The 21,035-nt window shown below is 43.4% G+C and overlaps 1 protein-coding gene across 2 annotated transcripts in view; it reads right to left on the reverse strand.

Annotated features, from left to right (window-relative positions):
* Nucleotides 1-19,970, reverse strand: part of slco3a1a (solute carrier organic anion transporter family member 3A1a) — a 36,800-nt gene extending 16,830 nt beyond the window's left edge. Inside the window, exons 1-3 of one of the 2 annotated variants that reach the window (XM_053427410.1) lie at nt 19,799-19,970; nt 19,077-19,747; nt 12,575-13,031 (exon numbers count right to left, since the gene is read on the reverse strand). In XM_053427410.1, the coding sequence (XP_053283385.1) occupies nt 12,575-13,031; nt 19,077-19,235 (616 nt within the window). In that variant the 5' untranslated portion in view covers nt 19,236-19,747; nt 19,799-19,970. Of the gene's footprint in view, nt 1-12,574; nt 13,032-19,076 lie in introns of both variants that reach the window. The other variant, XM_053427409.1, reaches the window with a different exon arrangement.
* Between the last annotated feature and the right edge of the window lie 1,065 nt (nt 19,971-21,035).

Genomic DNA, 21,035 nt, shown 5'->3' on the forward strand with positions numbered 1-21,035 from the left:
CAGTGTGTCTGCCTGTTATTCTCCAGTTTGGAGGTCAATGGCATTATGCTACTTTAACCTGACATGCAGTGACTTAATCTCTGAGTCCAATTAACCCTGTGTCATCACACTCCAACTATTCCAGGAAGCACTAAAAGCCCCAATTAACCTAAATGATTCCAGCCTAGTTTGCGCCAACTGGGGTTCGTTGGTCCTGCAGAATTTACACTGTACATTTGAGTTGAAGTATTTGCATACTTGTAATATTTGTATTGCCAGTGTGCTGCTAATTGCCTAGTGAGGATTTTTATGTATGGTGTATGGGTGTTGCTGTATTGTAACTGAAGATTGAATGATAGTCACTATAGGCGTGAATTCTGTATTTGCATTAAACACTCTTGGAATAGAGCCACACAAATAAACAATTAAACTAATTTACATCAATGCTCTTTAAAAACAAACTGATCGACATTGTTGAAAACCTTTTTGTGCGAATCTGTGCCAGACCGGCCAAATATTACAGTAACACAAGTTTCGACTGCTGTTACAACAATAATGCTGTTCTCTCTTGTGCCATAAGATTACATAAACTGAGCAGACATGTTATCAAACGGGCCACTGGTGTGATGTCAGACTGTACTCTGCGAACACTGGGTCACAAGTAGTGAGGGAGTGTGAGAGACATAGAGGGAGAGGAGACGGGAGAGAGACGGGCAGATAGACGGTGGGTGGGAGTTAATGGAACAGAGCAGAGTGCAGTCATTCTGCCCTGCTACACTGGTCTGTTTACAATCCAGCCTCAGATGTTTGCTCAGAGCTGGGACGGAGCGGCACACAGTCTCCATTGTTGGGCGGTGGGTGGTATGGGATGAGAGGGCGGGGGAGAAAGGGCACGAGACCGGAGCAGTGAACGTCTCTCGACTGGAGGGCCGCAGCTGCTCTATAGAAGACGAGCAGCTCAGAGAGGGCTGGGACCGCTCCACAGCAGCTGGTAGCAGCTTCCATGGTGGTAGGCTCGGCCTAATTGACAGGATAGAGATGCCAACAGCCCGTTCCCCCACTTTCTGCAGGAAGACACGAGAGGCAGGCGCACAGCCAATTTTTACAACACCATGTCTGCCACCAATTACTGTGAGGAACTAATTGTGCTGCATCCTGAGGAAGTAGCCAAATGAGGAAGGGGTTTTGAGGAAGAAAAAAGTTGAATGGGAAGTAAATGCCTATATGCATGTGATAAGGCTGAATTCCAGAGTAAAGGTGCATTCATCGGAATAGGGTAAGTAGAGTAAAAAAAACACTATAATTGATCAGTCTAATGTTTAAAGCAATAACAGTTTATCCACTTCCTTTAGACTCACCTTTAGAGGCTAATCACATTAAGCTTTAATGTTTTTAAGTAACAAAAATGGAAATAGATTGATTTCACATCATCAACCTTTTGTTACCTTCACCAAGGGGGTACTTTGTTTGCAGGATTATGCAAAAACCACTAAACCCATTCCCACCAAACTTGGAGGAAGGATACGGGGTCTGGGAAGAACTCATTACATTTTAGTGCAGTTGTAAATGAAGGGGCGGATCCCGGATTGGTTTTTCACTATCTTTAACTATGTTTCATTAGAAACAAGAATGTCACTCAGAAGAGTTCACACCTCCAACGACACCCAACAATCTACTTAAATCTAAATCAAGCTCATAGATATCAGTTCCCTAAATGTAGTTCCATAAAGGGAAAATGTCAAAAGGCTTTAATGAGAGCGTTTCAAGTTTGTCGAGTCTTAACATACTTATTCACACCAAGCAGGTAGAACTGGAAAATCAGATGAACATCAGACAGTACCGGATGACACACATACTGTAACAGCAGCCTCATTAGTTCGCACACCTTCAATCAGCAGCATCTCTTTCCAAATGCAAAGGTTCGGATTCACAACATCACAGATGAATCCAGGTGTTTTGACGTGGTGGGAACTGGCTGTTGAAATGTAACTTTATCCTGTTTATCTGTCTGAGGCTCTAAGTGGTTAAGCTGAACGAAATAAGTTTAACTATGTTTACCATGTCGACTGTCTATGGCTCAGTGTGCTAGTATGCCAAACTTAGCTAATTAGCAGTAAACAAAAACAGTTCATTCACCTCATGACCATAAACATCTTGTTTCCGAACATCAAAAGACAACACGTCCCAGTAAAGAACCCCTGGTTTCGCTGGTATTTGGTCGTCTTTCAAAGTCAGTTTTGAAATTCAACTTCACAAAACCAAAATTCAGTACATGGTTGTTGAGATAAATTAGGAGCCAAAATGGTGGGAAACATTTTTATCCAGAGGGCCACAGCACTAGCATGACTAAAAACATAATTAACCCCTTTAGGACTCCATCCATCCATCCATCCATCCATTATCTATGCTGCTTTGAGGGTCATGGGGGTAGATGGAGCATGGTCAGACTTTGGTCAGGAGGCGGGGTACGCATACATTATACCTTCTTGTTATATCACTGCAAAACTATCATAATCAACCTCTGCTGTGACAAGAAAAATAAACAACATTTAACTCAATTAAACAAATGGAACACGACCCGTTTGGATTAGACATAAGATTCTGTTTTCCCACTGAGTAAGTAACAGTCGGCTGAATCAAACAGTCAATTATAATTACTGCCCACCTATTGATCAGAGTCCATTTAATTAGGCACTGTTATCCCTCACTCTCCACCATCAGTGATATGGGGATTAAGTGCTGAACATGCTTCTGAGTAATCCTAGGAGCCCACGGAGAAACCACTTACGAACCACTCAATCAATGAGGCTACGGATTTGTGGTAAAGCCACAGGCGCAGTGTGAATCTGTATTTCCTGAGCAAAGTCCTCGGCCAAGGTCGGGACTGCTCGTTTTTTTTTTATTCTGAAAAACGAGCAGTTAAGTGTACGACAAGTCCACGACGGGGGATGACCGGCCGCCTGAGGCGTCATCCGTGTAACGACCTGGCTCAGCAGAGGGAGGACCGCCTCCTCGCCAGAAGAGGAACGACTCAGCATTTCAATCCAATAGTCACAAAAAAAACACGGCCAAACAACCGGCTGTTCCTGTGGCAACGGCTTGCTGATGCTGCTCTGTTTATGATCTGTCTCCTCCCACCTCTTATCCCCATGCTCCTCCCCCAGTGGATGACCAAAAATCCCCTTTTTAATCAGCGGTGACAGAGCCTGACCCAGATTGCCTGGAGAGGGCTGGGTGGTGTTGGGGTTTAGGTTTTACTGGAGCCACAGGGTTTCGGGATGGAAAGAAAAACGTACCACATGAATGTTCAGGCCAAAATAAAGGCAACGTGCTATATAGAGGACTGCTCTGGCCACTGAGTCACATCTCCACCCCTGCAGAGGGCGATCTAGGAAAAAACCATAGAAACATGTTTGTAGCCATAGACAGAAGCTTCAACATACGGCTCCGTGGGATCTGGTGAGACGGCCCGAAGGTCTCACATCTGATATCCATCGCTGATCCATTTCATACAGAGGTCTGACCCATTTTACCGGCTTCCAAACTCACACTTGCCCAGTTCCCTGACGACCCGGCTGAGGGACGAAAGGTTCAGCAGGCCAGAGACGTTGGCCTCCATTTCGAGTGGGACTGAAAATGATCTTCAAAAGACCTCGTTCCAAGAAAGACCGACTTATTTTAAGCCCCAAAAAGTTGACCATCCTGTCCCCAGCCTAACTCAGAGATGGGTGTCCAGTTCCGTAGCGACGATCACTGACATCAGCTGACCAGTTGCCTCAAACAGCAAAAAAAGAGTCTCATTTAAGTTTATGCAGCTGACATCTAAATGAAATCTGAATATCATTCTGATCTAAAGCACAGTTAAAGTCAATCTTAAATGGCTGATATGAAGCAGCTGCTTTTCTGCTTGTGGACAACAGACGACCATGTTTTAATCTGTTAAATTAACTAGTACACGTCAAGCAGCGCTCGCATTTATGGGGAATGTGCGTCAATAAATACCAACATTTTTACATGGTGCTCTTGTCCAAATAGCTTTTTTAATTTACCGTTCACTAACACCTACATACACACTCACCAATGACTACCACACAAGGCACTGGATAATCTACAAGTGTCTTGCTCTTGGACACCTGGTGATGAAGGCAGCAGCTGGGGATTGAACCCCACACTCTCCGTCACCTGTTTACACATCTATATTTCAAGATATAGAATTGTTTTCGTCATGATTCATTCACTGTAAATGTAGGAAATTATAATATTAAACTACCAACCCTGAGCCATTTCTAAGAGCAGAACTTTTCAAATACACAGAAATGTGTTTAAAAAACAGGTCAAGATCTTTGTAAATATACAGTATATATAAAAATACCCAATTCATATGTCGTCATGCTTCCGTCTGTGTTGTCAAAAACAAACACAAAGTGTGGGATTTACCTTTGTGATCTAACCACACAAAACATGCACTGACATAATTATGGAGTCGCTGCCGTATGACTCCACCAAAACACCAGATTGGCTGAGGTGAGTCACTCCAGTGGCCATATGAGGAGGCTGCTACACAACATGATGACACACAGCAGAAAATCTGGGAGTGTTAAAACCAACTGCGTGAGACATTCACAGCCATCTGAGGTTCATATAACATTCTCAGACAGTTTTGTGAACGCGCCCCATCTGATTCATATCGGATCCACGTGTAAACAAACAACTCCTCCACCCGCTGGTATCATCTGAGAAAAACAGCAACAAAAAAATCTAAAATGAACAGTGGACGAATTAGCTTCATGTGTTTTGCCTCTTCACTGCCCAGGAGGGAGACACAAACATAAAGCCACTTTGAATTCGGGATTATGTCGGAGTGGGTCCATGTGAGAACGTGGCAGGATTATGTCCCGGGAATTCACTGCCAGCGAGTGGGCACGATGATGACGTTTTTAACACCCCGACAGATGCAGAACAAAAAAACAAACTAAAAGAACACAAATATTTCAGGGTGATAAAGATCTTTCTTAAACGTAGAGGACGTAGAAGATGCCACCTTGGAAAGACACCAAGACTTTGGTGATGAAAACCGACAGTGGTGTCGATGCTATGCAGCAGAATTTACACGTCATGTCCTGCCTCATGTATGCTTCATGTGACTCCCCCCCCCACACCTCCCCTGAATGCGTCTGACCTACAGAATCTCCCGTCACCTTTAATGTGTGAGAGTCAAAATGTGAAGAAGGTCTGGACCCCATTGTCGGCTCATTTTCCGGAGTTCATCACCGAAAACGGCTGAATTAATCCCTTGAATTTGATGAAAGGTCGACTAATCAATCACTATGAATTGTAGCAGGAGCGAGTCAGCAGTCACCCTCTGCTCGGCCTCTGTCGGCTCAGCTCCTCTCGGACTTCTTTACACGATGTGATACTTGGGAGCGCTTGGGGATAATTAATGATCAGATTTGAGACAGAAGAATCGTGTCGACCTGTTGGATACAAGATAATCTGATGTGCATCGCTCCCTCTACCCTCGAGGACCAGTCGGGGAGAAACGGGGGGGCTGTGTTGGTCACTCAGCTGCTACAGCACTGAGCCTCCTGTCGCACACACACACACACACAGCAGGAAGACACACAGTTCATACCGGCGATGCAGAGGAGCAGCGGCGAGCTGATGAGCGTTTTACTGCAACGCCGTTCACCATCTTGAGATAAAACAAACTGGTGTTGCTAGGCAAACTTGGCATGCAGCTTATGGCGGGGTCGGAAAAACCCATTTAGAAAATAATCCTTCAAGATGACATTAACATGCGGCGAGTTTAAGTAGCTTATATAAACGCCCTGCCGCAGCAACTGTTTGGAGTCGCAGCATTTTAGCAGGAATGTTGACAAGTCCCCTCGAGGACCACGCCTTTTGTCTCTTTCCTACCAAACCCGAAGCTAAATTTATTCCCGCAGAGCTGAAGTGAACATAACATGATGAAACGTCTCATTAGAAAACTGCCGAGATATGACAGTTTGAAGAAACACGCAGGAGCTTTGGTGAAAGAAAAGAAAATGAACCACAAAGCAGTGGTGAGCAGCAGAAAACAGGGATAGGAAAGACACATCTTCATACTTTTTATAATCAGTGAACTATCTTCTTTATAATTTGTATAACTCTTCAGGAGGAGGCAGCTATTTGGCCTCAGGTCACATCGCCAAAAAAGGACTTTGGTGTTTCCCCACTGCTCGTTGGGCATTCCAAGTTTGCTTGTTTGACAAAGAGAGAGAAAGAGAGTATGTCCTCTCTGACAGGTTTGCGTTCGCCAATAAAACTTCATGGCCTCTCGTGCACTTGCCTCACATTTATTTATCCCTTTCACTCACAAATCATAAATGTAGGCAGCAGCGTACTTTGTCCGGTTTGGTGGCTCGTCCGGCGAGACATGTTGGAACACAAGACGTGTTTTTATTAGTAGAAAACAAGGAGGTCATTAGCTCAGAAGCTGAAGTAGGTTGTTGAAAATAAGTAGCTCTCTTTCTGTTGTGTGAGCGGCTGCTGTCTGGCGAGCAATGATAGAACCCTCAGGCTAGTGGTTTTGCAAATACACTTTAAAGTGACTCATTTGACTGATATGCAAATATGTTCTCTGATAAGGCTGCTGTCAAGAAACTGATGATTTATTTCAAACCTCGTAGTTGCATGGGTCAGGTGACATCAATATTGGTAAATCAGTGGAGCAGATCCAGTTAGAAATATGTCAACCTTTATTTCATCCATTACTGAGATATCTTTTAGACATCGATGATGCTCTCATGAGAAATTCTAATCACTAAAGTACCAACAGCAGCAGGTCAAAGTTCAACAAAACTATTCCTTTAAATATTAGTAAGCTAACATGCTAAATTAAAAAGTTGAACATGGTTAACATTATACAAGCTACAGATCACTGTTAACATGTACCGCAGCGGTACTATGGCGTAAATTCTATGTTGCATGTACAAGATATAAAAGTACTACATTCAAAATCTTACTTCAGGAGTATAGACAGAAATATGTACTGACAAGTATCCTCAGTATACTTCTTTCTTTGTACATTGATGATTTACTGTTTATCAATTAAAGTATGAGCAGCATTATATATTTGGCAGTTTATTCAATAGTAATGAATTAGAACTTCAGTGATCATATATTTTTTATCTAAAATCCACACACACACGGACGTCTCTTCATTCATGCTGCCCAGTCAGTTCTCTTTCTAGTCTCTGTACAAACTGATCAGCTTGCCCTTTGTTTGGTTTTGTTATTACCTATTAGGGAGGGGCAAGCTACCTAATTGTTTTAGAGTTTCAGGACATAAGATTAATATCTCCACCCAACTTAATTCAGACAGTGTGATGATTGTAAACAAATAAAACACAAACCTGGTTTAACCACACCTGTAAAACAAACGTAGTGGAGTCGTGACTATTTCCCTCTGAAATGCAGTGAACAAGTAGTAGTATAAGAAGTACTATGTTGCATGAGATTAAATTAAGTACAAACCTAGAAACTGCATTTGAAATACTACTACAGTAAATGTACTTGATTACTGAGTCATTTGTAAGAAGAGTAAAAGAAGCTACTTTAGAAAATTGCACCAGGAGCCTCCTCTGCTCTCTCCTTCAGTACTTTGAAATCTGATCATAAATGTCTTAAATTTATTACGCGACAAGCAAAGTCCACATGTCCAGCTCTGTGGTATTTCAAATAAAAAGCCATGACATTGATGAATTAATTAATATCCTACTTTCAAACTACTCCATACTGTATCTGAGCCGTACTGCAGCCGCTGCATAGTTTACATTACGGTTTAATGAAGAAACGCCTGGCTGTTTAAAAACATCTGAAACCTGCAGAGGCAGCTGCAATGAGACGGTGCTGGTCGCCACACAGCGTCAGCTCCAAACTCCTCTCTGTGGGTCCTGTACAGTATATTTATGCAGTCTGGGGGGTCCTGTGGGAAGAGCCAGAATTAGCAGTGGATAGTGAAAGGTCATCGAGCAGTGGGAATGGAGATCCTGTTGACGCAATCTGTCCAATCGTATTTGTTTCCTTTAGCCAGAGACAAGTGGGTGTGTCTAGACTCCGGGAACAGACCAAAACAACACAAGGCCATAAAGTACATGTGTTTATGTTTGATAGATTCTTGACTTCGGCAGTGACGGCATTCAAAGTGTTTTCTTGACGACACAGAAGTGCTTCCTTTTAAGAAGAACGTGCATCATTTAGCAGCGCAAGCTCCTGAAATCTCCTCAGAGTGACGGTGAACGTTCTCGTCTTCACCGGAGAGAGACGGACGAGGACAAAGAGCTCTTTGAAGAGTCGGAGCAGACTTTGCCTGAGTGTGTTTTACAGTTGTTTAAACAGCAGTGGGCTCTGTCTGCTGCTGCACTCCCAGTAACGCCAGGCAGTCAGAGTGGTTATTCACAGGCTTGTGAGGAATGCATGTGCGTCCCGACCCACCTCATCGCCGGCTGGTTGGCATTCCTGCCTCATTCTGTAATTATGACTCTTCCCCAGGCCTCTCGACTCTGCTCTCCCTGCTCTGGCGGCGCGGGGAACATCCCTCCGCCGAGGGCCCACACTTTTTCACCTGGACTATTAGCTCAGGCTCTAATTTTAACAATAACACATCGACGTGCAAGAATTTGCTTTGACATTAGCGGCGCAGGCAACAGCTGCAGCAAAAAAAAAGAAGAAGCTGCAATTACACTTGGTGCTTCGTGTTTCATAAATCAGGATTAATCGCAATGTTTTTAACCTCCGGGTGAAATTATGGAAAAAAAAAATCTAAGATTTACAGCACAAGTACAATCCGTGCTTCAAGGAGAAAGAAGAACAGAGCATGTAGATACTTGTAACGTGGTACTAGTTTGAAAACGAGGGAGCAGAGGAAGTTTTACTGCAGCACATCTGTTGGCAGCTGTCAGAGGAGTGAGCGTAAAGTTTCTGGTGTCAGATTGGAAAGGTGTTTTTTTATTTCTGTTACCGCTCCTACATTCCTTCTTAAAGCACTGCAGAAACAACATGAGATGATGGAGATGATGGATGCATTCACTTCCATGTTTTTAAATAAATAATGATATAAAATAATAATAAAAGAAAAACTACATTAATCCGATAAGATGATGTGATGTTGACAAGCTAATACTATTTGACTTATTCTCTCGGCAAAGGACGTTATGTTTTAATCTGTGTTGGTTACCAGCACTCTGCAAAAACTACTCAATGGTTTTCCATGAAATTTCATGACCAAAGGAAGAACTCTTCAGATTTTTATGCAGATTCGGTTCAGGGGGTGAATCCAGGATGTTTATTTTCACTTTCGTTAACTAACGTTTTTGTTGATTTCCCCGAAAATTATTCATGTATCGTGATGAAAGTAGAAATACCGCATTGCGGCTGTATGCCTCCGCCAACCAGTGCAATTTCTTTGTACATATTTCTACATGCTTATTTTCATATAAGAGATCCCTGTCAACTTTACCTTTGACAAGTGATATACAGTAACATGAGGACCCTGACCCTTGACCATTCAGGCACCAGAATCTAATCAAATCATCTTTTGAGTTCAAGTTTTGCACCAAATTTCAAGACACTCCCTTAAGCTGGTCTTAAGATATCATGTTCAAGAAAAAAATAAACATGACCTTGGGCTACCAAGAGGAAATCCAAACTCAAGTGAAGGCTTCTGTCAAATGTGAAAGAATTCCCTCAAGGCGTTTCAGAGATACTGCATTCACACGTCGGAAAACGTGCTTTGTGATGTCACCGTGACATTGACCTTTGACCACCAAAAACAAATCAGTATCAGTGAATATTTTTACCAAATTCTAAGAAAATTCCCTCAAGGAATTCTTGAGATATCACGTTCACTGTAATGGGACAAAAAACATGAAAACATTTTGCCTGCAGCCACTGGCTGTCACCGACGCAGAGGCATAAAAAAAAAGACATCTTTAAGGGACTGATATTTATGAATGTGTGCAGATCCAAACACAATCTAGTGGATTTAAAAGTGGTTTCATACGGAGACAGTTGGGTGATGGTGGAGGTATACACGCTCCTGAGTGTACTTCAAGTTCACATACAAGTTTACAGAGAACTAAACATGATCACAAGACTGATCCTACAGAACTTCTAGGTGTAAAGTGTAGACTTTTCAAAAAGATTTACTTAATGTTGCAGCTTCAACAAAGTGAATGTGTTGACGTAAACTGGCGAATAATCCAAATATTTCAACAGTATGTGAAAGGAAATCTCACAGAGTTCCAGACAATCTACTCCATTCATGCAGCTGCAGGCACATGACACGCCTGCAGCAGGAGGATTAGGACGATCAGCTGAGCGCGACTCAATACCACATTGTTCCTCGCTGCTCACCGCTTGTTTTTCCTCCAGCTCTTGTCGCAGCTTATCAGAGGAGGACAGAACCAAATCTCTCCTCCTCCTTGCACCGGCCCAACTTCAATCACTTCCCACCGTCAACTGCGAACAAGCCCAACGACGGTGGTGCCAAGATGTGAGGAGCCCGTCTCATGCTCTTTATGTTTCAAACAAAGCTCTAGGTGCTGCTCATGTTCAGGACACATAAATACAGTCGGCGGCAATTAAGAAAATCTGCTTTGGGCTCGAGATTACAGGGCTGCAGACTGACGCCTTTGTTTGCGGGTCACATCTGTATTTGAGTGACAAAGGCCACCCATATGCTGCTGCTGCTGCGTAAAGGGCGTGTTCCATCCCTGAACGCACCCTCTATCCGGGCTGTTATGGTCTCCGCCCCACACTGACAACAAAACACACACTATGCAAACACATCTCATCTTCTCATAAACTGGATAACAAAATAAAGGCAGGTCACAGTCAACACAAAGAAGCAGATGCTACTATTGTAGTGGAAACCTCAATGTGAAACTAGGAAGTTTAATATGCAGGTTAAAAGGTCACGATTTTATAACTTGAAACAAGTAGTTACAGGAAAAATATCTATTCTGTCACCTGCCAAGACTTTTTGTACGTTCATCTTACTTAGAAAATTCACATGAACTCCGTTTCAAGTTGAAACAACTAAGATCACTTTTAAACTTGCAAACCCCCACAAGCACCTAACAGCAGACTTTGTATCCAGTACAGACAATTTTATGATAAACTCACACATGATCATTTTTCTTTGCTCTTCATTATTATGCAAACCAAGCAAAGAGGTGTCACAGTGTACAAGTTGTAAACACGTAAAAAGGACATGTTGTTTGCAGCGTACATATTTTTCTCACATTCTTACTTCAAAGCACATGAACAGACCGAAGGCGGAAAAACAAGTTCACAACTCTGGAAGTGGGACCTTCCGAGGAGCGCATGAATACATCATCATGTCTGTGTGGTAAAAGTGCAGCTGGAGCTAACAGCTTAGCTTAGCTGAGCATAAAGACTGCTCCATGCTGGCAAAACAGTAAGTTGTGTTTACACTGCGATTTTTACAAATTAAACTATAAGTTCTGGTTGGTACATTTTATCTTTTGATAGATCCCCACTACCCCTTTGCATGTATTTGGGCCAGGCTAAGCTAAGACACGCTAAATGAAAAAAAATATATATATAAGCTTATTTTACTGTTTCTCATCTGAAACATTAGTATTCTTTTATTTCTAATCTAATGTTGTGAACTGTTTCTAATTTTTGCCTTCAATTTCTTTTCCTTTTCTTGTAAAGAACTTTGTAACCATGTTTTGAAAGGTACATAAATTAAGTTTATTATTATTACTATCATTATTATCATTATTTGTTAGTAATCAGAGGAAAAATAAATATGCAGAGTCTTAGTTTGTAAGCACAGTAAAAAAAAAATCTCCCTGAGTGGTTCGTCCTTTAAAATATCTGATATGGATTTACAGAAAATGCTACAGAAGTGAAAACTGTTCACGGCTTAATGACAAAAGTATTAAGCTGCCTCCTGTATACCGAATGCTAAATATACACATCACAGCAAATACACATCCCCGAGCAGCCATTGTGCAGTCAGAGTTGTGCACAGAAAGCACTTTGAATGCACCTTAAAACCTGGAAGAGCCACATCAGCAGCATCTCGCCTTTGAGAAAAAGACTGTGCGAAGCAGAGATATTGAACCTGTTTCTGGCCCCTTCACCTCTGAAACCTGTGTAATGGAGATTAAATTGCTCTGAGATGTGCTCACCTGGCACTCACGTGAGCAGGCCTGTGCTTGAACACACAGGGAGATGGTGCGCAGCAGAAGAACACAAATAAAGTACATGTACACGCCGTGTTGACTCGGAGCAAACATTGCACCTGATGGCGACAAACAACACATTTATGGCCAATTTTCCACAGTACCGATCAGAAGCCCTGGGAAATCACTGTACTGCAGCAAAATACATGTTTGCTTTCCAGCGGGATAATCATCTGGGTTCTTCTTCAAGCACTGCTTATCTTACCAGGAAATTCATTCAGCCTGTGGTTCTCTAACTTTCCCTGATCGCAGCCATCTTTCATTATTGTCTTTTTACCAGCAGATTATGAGAAATCTGGATTGTGGACATCTTACAGAGTGGTATGATTAGGACTCACCTATATAGAGTGAGGAGTCTTTCTTCTTCACATGATCATCGATGTAGGACACTCCTAGAGGCTGCACCGGTGTGGCTCCGATCCCCAGCAGCACTTGGGCTCCGATCAGCAGCAGGTACATCATGTTGGTGTTAGTCTTTTTGTTACACACATCGTCCTCTGCCAGTTGAGCCTCCCTGCTGCTGGTGTTGAAGCAAGCATCCCGACCCACGTCAGTCCTCCATGCAGCCCTTATCTCGTACTGATTTGTTAGAAATTCCGGGAGAGCAGAGAGAAGGGCGCCAAGCGCCATGACGATGCCCCCACAGCCTATCAGACGGGGGCGATGTGCTTTGGCCCCAAAGTAACTGACAAACAGGATCAATGCCAGGTTGCCGATCTCGAAGCTGCTGGCGATCACCCCCACGTCAGCGCTCTGCAGGTTGAACCGCCGCTCCAGGGTGGTCAGCACGCTCACCTGAAAACAACAACAGAGCACTACATTAAACCACGGCTATGATAGTGAAGATGCACGAAGCAAAAAAGAGGAAATAATTAAGAAGGGTGTGGGAATTTCATGTCAGTATTGGAAAGAGAAATTCATCTTATGATTTATCAGGATACTAGCCATAAGCATCTCAATGCTAATATTCCAATTTACGCATTGTGTGATCTATCAAAGCAGGGGCGTTAACACATCCCTAGAGATAGTAGTGTTCAAAAACTTCCCAAACTAAATATAACTTAAATATTAAGATGTGATCACGGTCAACAGATACTACAAGAACCAGATGTCAACCTCCAGATCACATCACACATTGACACTAGGAGAACACAGGGCCTTTATTTGATTCTTTTGGACGAGCTCTTGGAGAAATCGTGAGTCATGCAGTTTAAACAGCTTCTTTCCATTGGAATATCCTGAATGACAGACTGCTCAGTTGTTCCATACTGTGTCTCCTCCCTGCCAACAGGCCTCTGTTTCCAATTAACCGCGCACAGCAACGTTTACTTCCACGGTCGGAACGGCTCACCACGAGCTTCTCTCTCTTCCACCAGCTGTCGTCCACACAGCCTCCACGACTCTCAGCCGAAGCAAACACAGCAGAGGGGTTGTTTTTTGTGACAGTTTGTCAGATATGATTCAGGAGTCGCTGATTAAATACTGTTAGGTGGTGAAGGCTCCATCAAATGAAGCACAATCAAGCAGAGAGGGCGACTGTGTGTTTGCTTGTGATGTGTGTGGGAACCGTCTCTCTGTGTCCATGTGAACCACAGTGACTCATTTAAACAGTTATCAAGCTATTTTCAGATCTGTCCCAAACTGTCCCTGAAATGGCATCACAATTTTCCATCTCCCTGCTGCCGGCGCAGTTAAAGAGTTGGGACTGAGCTCTACAGAAAAATGAGAGAGAGGGAGAGAGAGAGCACATCCTGCCAACACAAACACCCCACTCTGAAGAGAGTGACTTCACCGCAAGATGAATCAAGTTGTGGTTTCGTTGTTGGAACATTTTCCCATCAAATGCCGAGTTTGCCCAGATTAATGTCCCCAGTGGATTTGAATTGGAGCAGAACTAGCTCCAACTATCTGACGTGAGTAAATGAAATGACGTTTGGTTTGACGTAAAACAACGTTTAAGGCTTGAGAAGGCTGCTTCAGGGCCAAATGTGGAAGTGATTGATCAAAATCATCCTTTTCCTTTCATGCAACTACACTAAAGTTCTTTATTTAACTTCACATTACGTCACTACATATAAAATCATAGACTCTGTTACTAGACTTTCTGTCTGTACATATTGTCCTTTAAAAGTTTGTAAAACATCACACGTGCATTCAACACAAACCATTCCACTTTCCTTCAGTGACAGTTTGCAGATTCGCCTGGGGTCCACAGACATTTTTAGTAATTGCTGCTTGCCGAGTTTTGGTTCTAAAACTCTGGTGCTTTGTTTTTGTTTGATCAGGTTAGAAATTAAGAAGTTTGGAAACAATGACGTAGACACTCCCCACCGTTCACTGATTGTGTGTTTTCGGTCACGACGTAGCCTTCGCAGATACGTCAGGCTCCTATCAGTTGATCCCGACCAGAAGAAAACAACCCCCATCAGACTCAGCTACCAGTCAATTACAAACATTGCTGACCATGTTGTTTTTGCTAACAGCTGTTGTGCAGTTAAGTTCTGCATTTAACATTGATACAGCTGTTATATGCGTAGGAGACCAGCTATACTTCGAGGAGTCTTTTCACACCTGCATGCAAGTGCCCAGAGTGCGTGAGTGACCACATGAAGTGCATTTCAGTATGGATGGGGATTTAAACTCATACAGAGACAAAAAAAGAGAACATTTTAGTTTGATAATGCTGTTTATAAATTAAAGCATATTTGTATGAATGAAGACTCTGTGTCCACTTTGGTTTTCCAGTACGTCTCTAAAACAGCCATCTACATCACAATCTAAACTCCAGATGTGATGCCTAATTGGAAATGAGCAGGACAGTTAAGTTTTAGCATTATGTCCAAAGTTGAATTTGTTCTATGATACTACAATCTGTCCTGAAGCAGGAACTGTACCATACACCCGGGACAGACGCCGGGTAGTAAACTACGACCTGTTTCTAAAAATGCCCGTCCCGTTCGAAGCTAGACTTAATGCACCACGGGCAAGTGGACGAGGAGTCATCACTGTCAACAGAGACAAACACTGTACAGCCTGTTTTGTCATTGTAGCACTTTAAAAAATGTCCTCTGTGACTTTTTAAGAAGCAGTAGTGACAGCAGGTCGTACTTGCAGCTGCTCTGAACACGACCGCAGTCCTTCCGTCACTGCACATCAAGGCAGGGCGAGGATGATTGTTGGGAGCGGCTCGTGCCAGTGTCCTCCAGTGATGTTGAGTGGATGGAAAACTTCAGGAAAGAGTCATGACATCTCCACCCTTTGGGGAAGCTCTTTCTCACGACTGCGAACGCACTGGACGGGGCTGCGTTTACGCATTCTGGTCACAGTGTTGCCTCATCTTGTTCTTAGAGGCGATGCCAAGCCCAAACAACCCGTCGACATTACAGCTTTAGTTCTACGCAAACGGCAACAAAACATCGCAAAAGGAGTGGGGGCCATTATCTAATCAGATACCATCCCGTCACGGGAGGCCTGAGCAAGAGTGTGTATGGCGGACAGCTTGTGCGGTGGAAACACTCTGGTTGAGTTAAGCTCCCGTTGCCAGGTTCAACATGTTTGTGCACTTCCACTGTGACTTTAACAGGCAGCCTTCCAGGAGGATTACAACCAGGATAAAATTGCAGACAGCTCAGCGGTCATATTTGTCCGGATAGCGTCTCGCACTGTGGAAAGGTTTTAATTGGCTGCATGGCAACAAAACAAACTTCAACACACTGCAGCATGACGTCCGATCACATCACCTGACAGATGAGCCAGTGTTTGTCTGAGCAAACTTCCACCCAGTGGTTTCAGGATGTTGTTAGGTATTATGAGGCAGGCAGAGAATGATGCTGGAGGCTGACGTTCCTGTGAGCAGGTTAAGGTTTAACGTGGTGACGTTTGTCGAGGCACAGAGGCCGTTTATAAGTGAAGCCGGAGCTATTTAGAATCACATCCACTGGGTTTTATGAGGTGTGACTTACTGAAGGTTGACTCAAGGTTAGTTAAAGTACTTCAACTGCTCTGAATGAGTTATTTTCAAGATCTGCTTGTTTATGTTGAAAAAAAAATACATCTGTAGTATCAGCTGTTGGTATATGGCATAGTTCTACTTTTTACAACATCTAAATACTACCTGAGTAAAATAGAAACAGCATGTCATTCTGGATTTTTTTAATGTTTACCACTTTTCTCAACAGAATGTGACGTCCGCTGCTCGGTTAATGGCTACACCAATGTAATGTTTAATGAAGAAGGCCCAGGGCTGACGCCTACGATGAATTACCTTGGAGATTATGTCTGTATATTAACCTGAAATGTCAACAGGTTACATTGATGTTAATTTAATTGGGGATTATTGAAACATTTAAATGTTATTTGAGGAGTCAAAGTAGCATTACCTAGAAAAATACACATCCTTCATTGGACCGTATTTATCACACCCAATGTTTATTCTGCTTTTAAAGAGACAATAATGTTCCCGTTGGACAGTTTGGGCTCCTCCCTCCCACACTCAGCTGATTCAGTGCGACCGCAAGTTTGACAGGTTTGCTCAGCTGAGACCAACACAGTTCAGGCTCGGGTGTTGGTCTCACTTTGCAGCTCGAGCCCTGAAGTGTCAGATTTGGTTCTTATCGGGGAAGAGTTGCTATAACCAACAGAGCTTAGATCCTCAGGTGCGGCATGCACAGAAGTCACAGATAGAGTTTCCCAGGACGTGTGTATCATATTAACTCCGGCAATTAAAATAATCTAAAATTAGCTGAAACATGTGTGAAAGTGTGTTTGAATGTGCAGCCTCTTCTGGTTCGAACTGATTCCTCAGACTGAGAATCAGCTGAAGACCGACAGATATTGAGATTTATAACATATATGAGAACAAACAGCATCCAGACCTGTTATTGTAAAGGTGGAACTGTGCCATGTTTGACCTTTTCGCTTGAATGATCGATTATGTCAGTCATTTATGAGGCAAAACTTGCTAATAAAATTAGATATATGCTACAACTTCTCAGATCTCCAATTTAAGAATGTGATCCTCCTCTTTATGGTATGTTTTGACAATATACGAGAACCTGCCTGATTTATCAGTTGACCAATAAAAATCAAGTTCATGGTTAAACTGTAAAACTATCACGCCTCAACTACATTTCTTTGTCTTAAGTGTTTGATAACGATATCTTGGAATCATTGCCAAGTGTTTTAATATATCATGATATTTCGAACATCCAATATATTCGACTCCCTAACATCTGTATCTGCATGAGCCCCGAAAAATATCACCCTACTGGTCGGGCTCTACATTTTACAGATGATACATCAAATCAAAAAGTAGTCGTCAGTTTAATCAACACTCAAAATAGCTAAATCGTGAAATTATTAAGTTTATATATATATTTTAAGGAAATTACAAGAGAAAGTTACTTCAATGTATCAAAAGCAGGGAAAGTATCAAAAGGGAATTTCTCAGAAAAACCCACATGAATCATGGTACAAGGATGACGTCACAGATCTGTCAGGTCTGAACTTTAGTGGTATTAGCCTGCGCAGGGTGACAGGCTGCTAAATCAGGTCACACAGCATGTTGCTAAGTGTCTTGTACTGTAAGCAGCTCACAGAAAAGCAAAGGGGCCATGATAGTCGAGTTCTGTTGCTTCACTGCCAGCAAACAGCCCTAAGTCCCATCATCCAATCAGAGACACCACAGTGGCTCATTTGGGTTGACTCCAATTTACCAGACAGTGAAACCAGGTGCCTGATGACCTGTTCATGTAAACATCAACGGGCCGGAGTGAAATGACTCAAAACCTCAACTGACGCTAGAAAGTTTCAACTGACACTGTAGGGACAGGTGTGCAAAGCAAGTGCACCCTTAAAAAAGCAGAAGTGTGAGGCCTGTCTTATCAGAAATGAACAGTGGAGGAAGAGGAAGAACATCCCCTTTAGGAAATCATCCTAACTGACTGTGAGCGGCACCGCTGTGCCGGGCTGCAGCTCGGAGCTGCAGGATGCTTGATGCTCAGCAGGTCCACTAAAAGAGAAGATAAGACGTTCCACTCCAAATACGGCCAAAGCATTTACGGTTGGGTCTATTAATATTGACTGAGCTAAAGAAACAGTGGGATTCTTGGAAAATAAACACTTGCAAATATTGAAACTAAATGTTCTTAGTGGTTGCCCCGGGCTGTGCGTCTCCTCCGGGATACTTTGAGGAAATATTTTAAAGCCCTTACGCTTTGTCCCACAAAATCTATGTCAGACTATTCTACTTCTGATTCCTTCCTTCTTTGAAACAGGATCACAAATTCCAATTCCAGCTTTTTAAGTACAAAGAACATATTTTAAAACCGTTTTCCTCAGTGTGGCAACGTTTCAGCAGAAGCAAAACTGAAAGAGAGTCAAACTAAAGGAAACAGGAGGAATGGGAGGGCTCTGTGCTTGACCTTGAATGACATTTTGGGTCAAAAGAGCCAATTACTGCCTTGCTCAATTTAATAAAACATAATTATTATTTATTCCAAACAAAGATTAAAAGGTCAACCTTTTTGTTTTTTACATAGATTATCAAAAACTGCCTCAGTTTAAGTTGAGAAAGGTTCAACTTGAATGTTATCACAACTCAAACCGAGCCTATAATGATCAAAGGCAATTAGACACGACAGCTGACAATTTAACGGGGGACATTACAACGGGGACATGGAATGTGTCCCATGCATGAGACATGGTTTCTATCTCATGTCACGGCTCAGGAGCAAGCACCCAGACCCGGGTAAGACAAGTCTGGATGGGAGCTAAAGGGTCTTGGTAAGTTCACAGAGACAGAGCAGCCAGCACTGAGGCTTCTTCAAGAGCTTCACTCACCAGGTATGCTCCGACGGTGCCCTGAGCCAACATCAGGGCGCATTCCGATATCAGGAATATCTTGATATTTGAGAAGCATGAGGAGTTTTTGCGGGGTCCGTCCGCCTCCAGCATGTCCCCGCCGCTCTGGTCCGAGTCCCGGTGCTTCTTCACCTGCATCCTCTCCACCCCCTTTGGGCTACTTTGCCCACACGACACCGCGAGGAAGCCGAAAGTGTCCGCAGGGAAGACGCTGGCGACGTGGCCGGTGACTACATTCGCGTTGCTCCTGTTTGTTTAGTTTTTCTCTTTCTTTTTTCTTTAATTCACCGCTGAGTCTCCCGATTCAACAACGTGTCATCTGACGGACAGACTACGGAGCACACGGCCAAACTCCGCGGGGCTCTGCCGATAGTCTGCGCCTAAACATCGCGTCCCGGTCGACGCACAGGAACGTGTGAGCTCCGTGAAGGTGTCGGTGCAGGAGCGAGTGAGGTCCCGCTGCGTGAATCTCTGTCAGGGCGCATGTTTCCCGCCCATCGGCCGCAGGTGAAGGTTTTAGGTTTCAGACTCCTTCTTCCTGCTCTCGCTCCGGACTGTCATGGTCCTCCAATGACTCTCTCTCTCTCTCTCTCTCTCTCTCTCTCTCTCTCTCTCTCTCTCTCTCTGTGTGTGCGTCTCTGAGCTCCTCTCTCTCTCTCTCCCTCCCTTTTCTCCCTTTCTGTGTGTGTGTCTCTGCGCACCTCTCTCTCTCTCTCGCTTTCTGTGTGTGTGTTTGTGTGTCTCTGCTTCTCTCTCTCTCTCTCTCTCTCCCCCTTTCTGTATCTGTGTGTGTCAGTGTCTCTGCGCTCTGCTTCTCTCTCTCTCCCTCGCTCTCTCTCTTTCTCTCTCTCTCGCTCCTTCGACTCTAGAGGTGGTGTGTGTAGCTGCATCTCAACTCTCTGACTGAAAACACAGCTACACTGTGTATGTGAAATATAACTCGTGTTGAGGGGACCTATATCTATTGACACAATGACATTATGAAGATTTGTCTTGTCAGAAACGCGCTTTGCCCCTGAAACAAAAGTGTTTTTTGGTCTCAAACATGTCTCCCACCCATCAGCATAGTGGTGAGTAGATAATGAGTCCTTTAAGCAAACTATCACTTTAAGGGCAAGGTTAGGGTTACACAACTAGTAAACATGAAGCCCCATTCATGCTTCTGCGTCGAAGCTGCGGCCTAGCCTACGCGTAGCCACCCTAAGCAGAGCCCTAACCGTATCCTGACTTGCACCAAGAGCTGTGATTGGTCCGCTTGGTAGCAATCGCATCTTTAGCAAACTCGCTGACATTGTTTTATTGAGTTGCACAGGCATTGTCTTTCTTTTCTTCGTGGCAGTTCTTTAAGAAAAGGTAAGTGCTCTTCGACATCTATCAACTCCGACTCTAACACGATCCACTTAGTAACACTAACCATTGTACTGAAGTAAACAGCGACACCAGAGAAGTTGTAAATAAGGGGAACAGAAACCAGAAGACACCCAACACCAGCATAAAAACTCTACCGCCCCTAGTGTTTCAGCGCCGTAACTGCAGAACGACTCACACACACCTACGCAAAAAACTATGACTGCTCGGCCCAGTGCATTGGCTACGTGCTTCCCTACAGCGTAGTTTCGACACAGAAGCCTGAATGTGGCTTTAGAGTTAATCTCCAGGAAATGTCTCTTTACATGGATTTTGTTAGGACCAGTAGACCTGAAGCAAAACTTAAATTTCTGAGGTCCCGAGGTTAGAGGTCAGATGTGAATTATGTTCAGGTTAAGTTTAGGGTTAGTCATGAATTTTTCACGGTTAAGGTAAGGGATATGGCTTGGTCAACATTTTGTGGGGTCTTCCCAGACTCACATTATACTTCCATCAAGTTTTGCGGAAATCTCTTCTATTGTTTTTTTGTTTTATCTCTTGGCTGCAACTAACTAGGGCTGACATTAGTCT

Source organism: Pleuronectes platessa, chromosome 7, assembly GCF_947347685.1.
Source record: "Pleuronectes platessa chromosome 7, fPlePla1.1, whole genome shotgun sequence".
Taxonomy (NCBI): Eukaryota; Metazoa; Chordata; class Actinopteri; order Pleuronectiformes; family Pleuronectidae; genus Pleuronectes; species Pleuronectes platessa.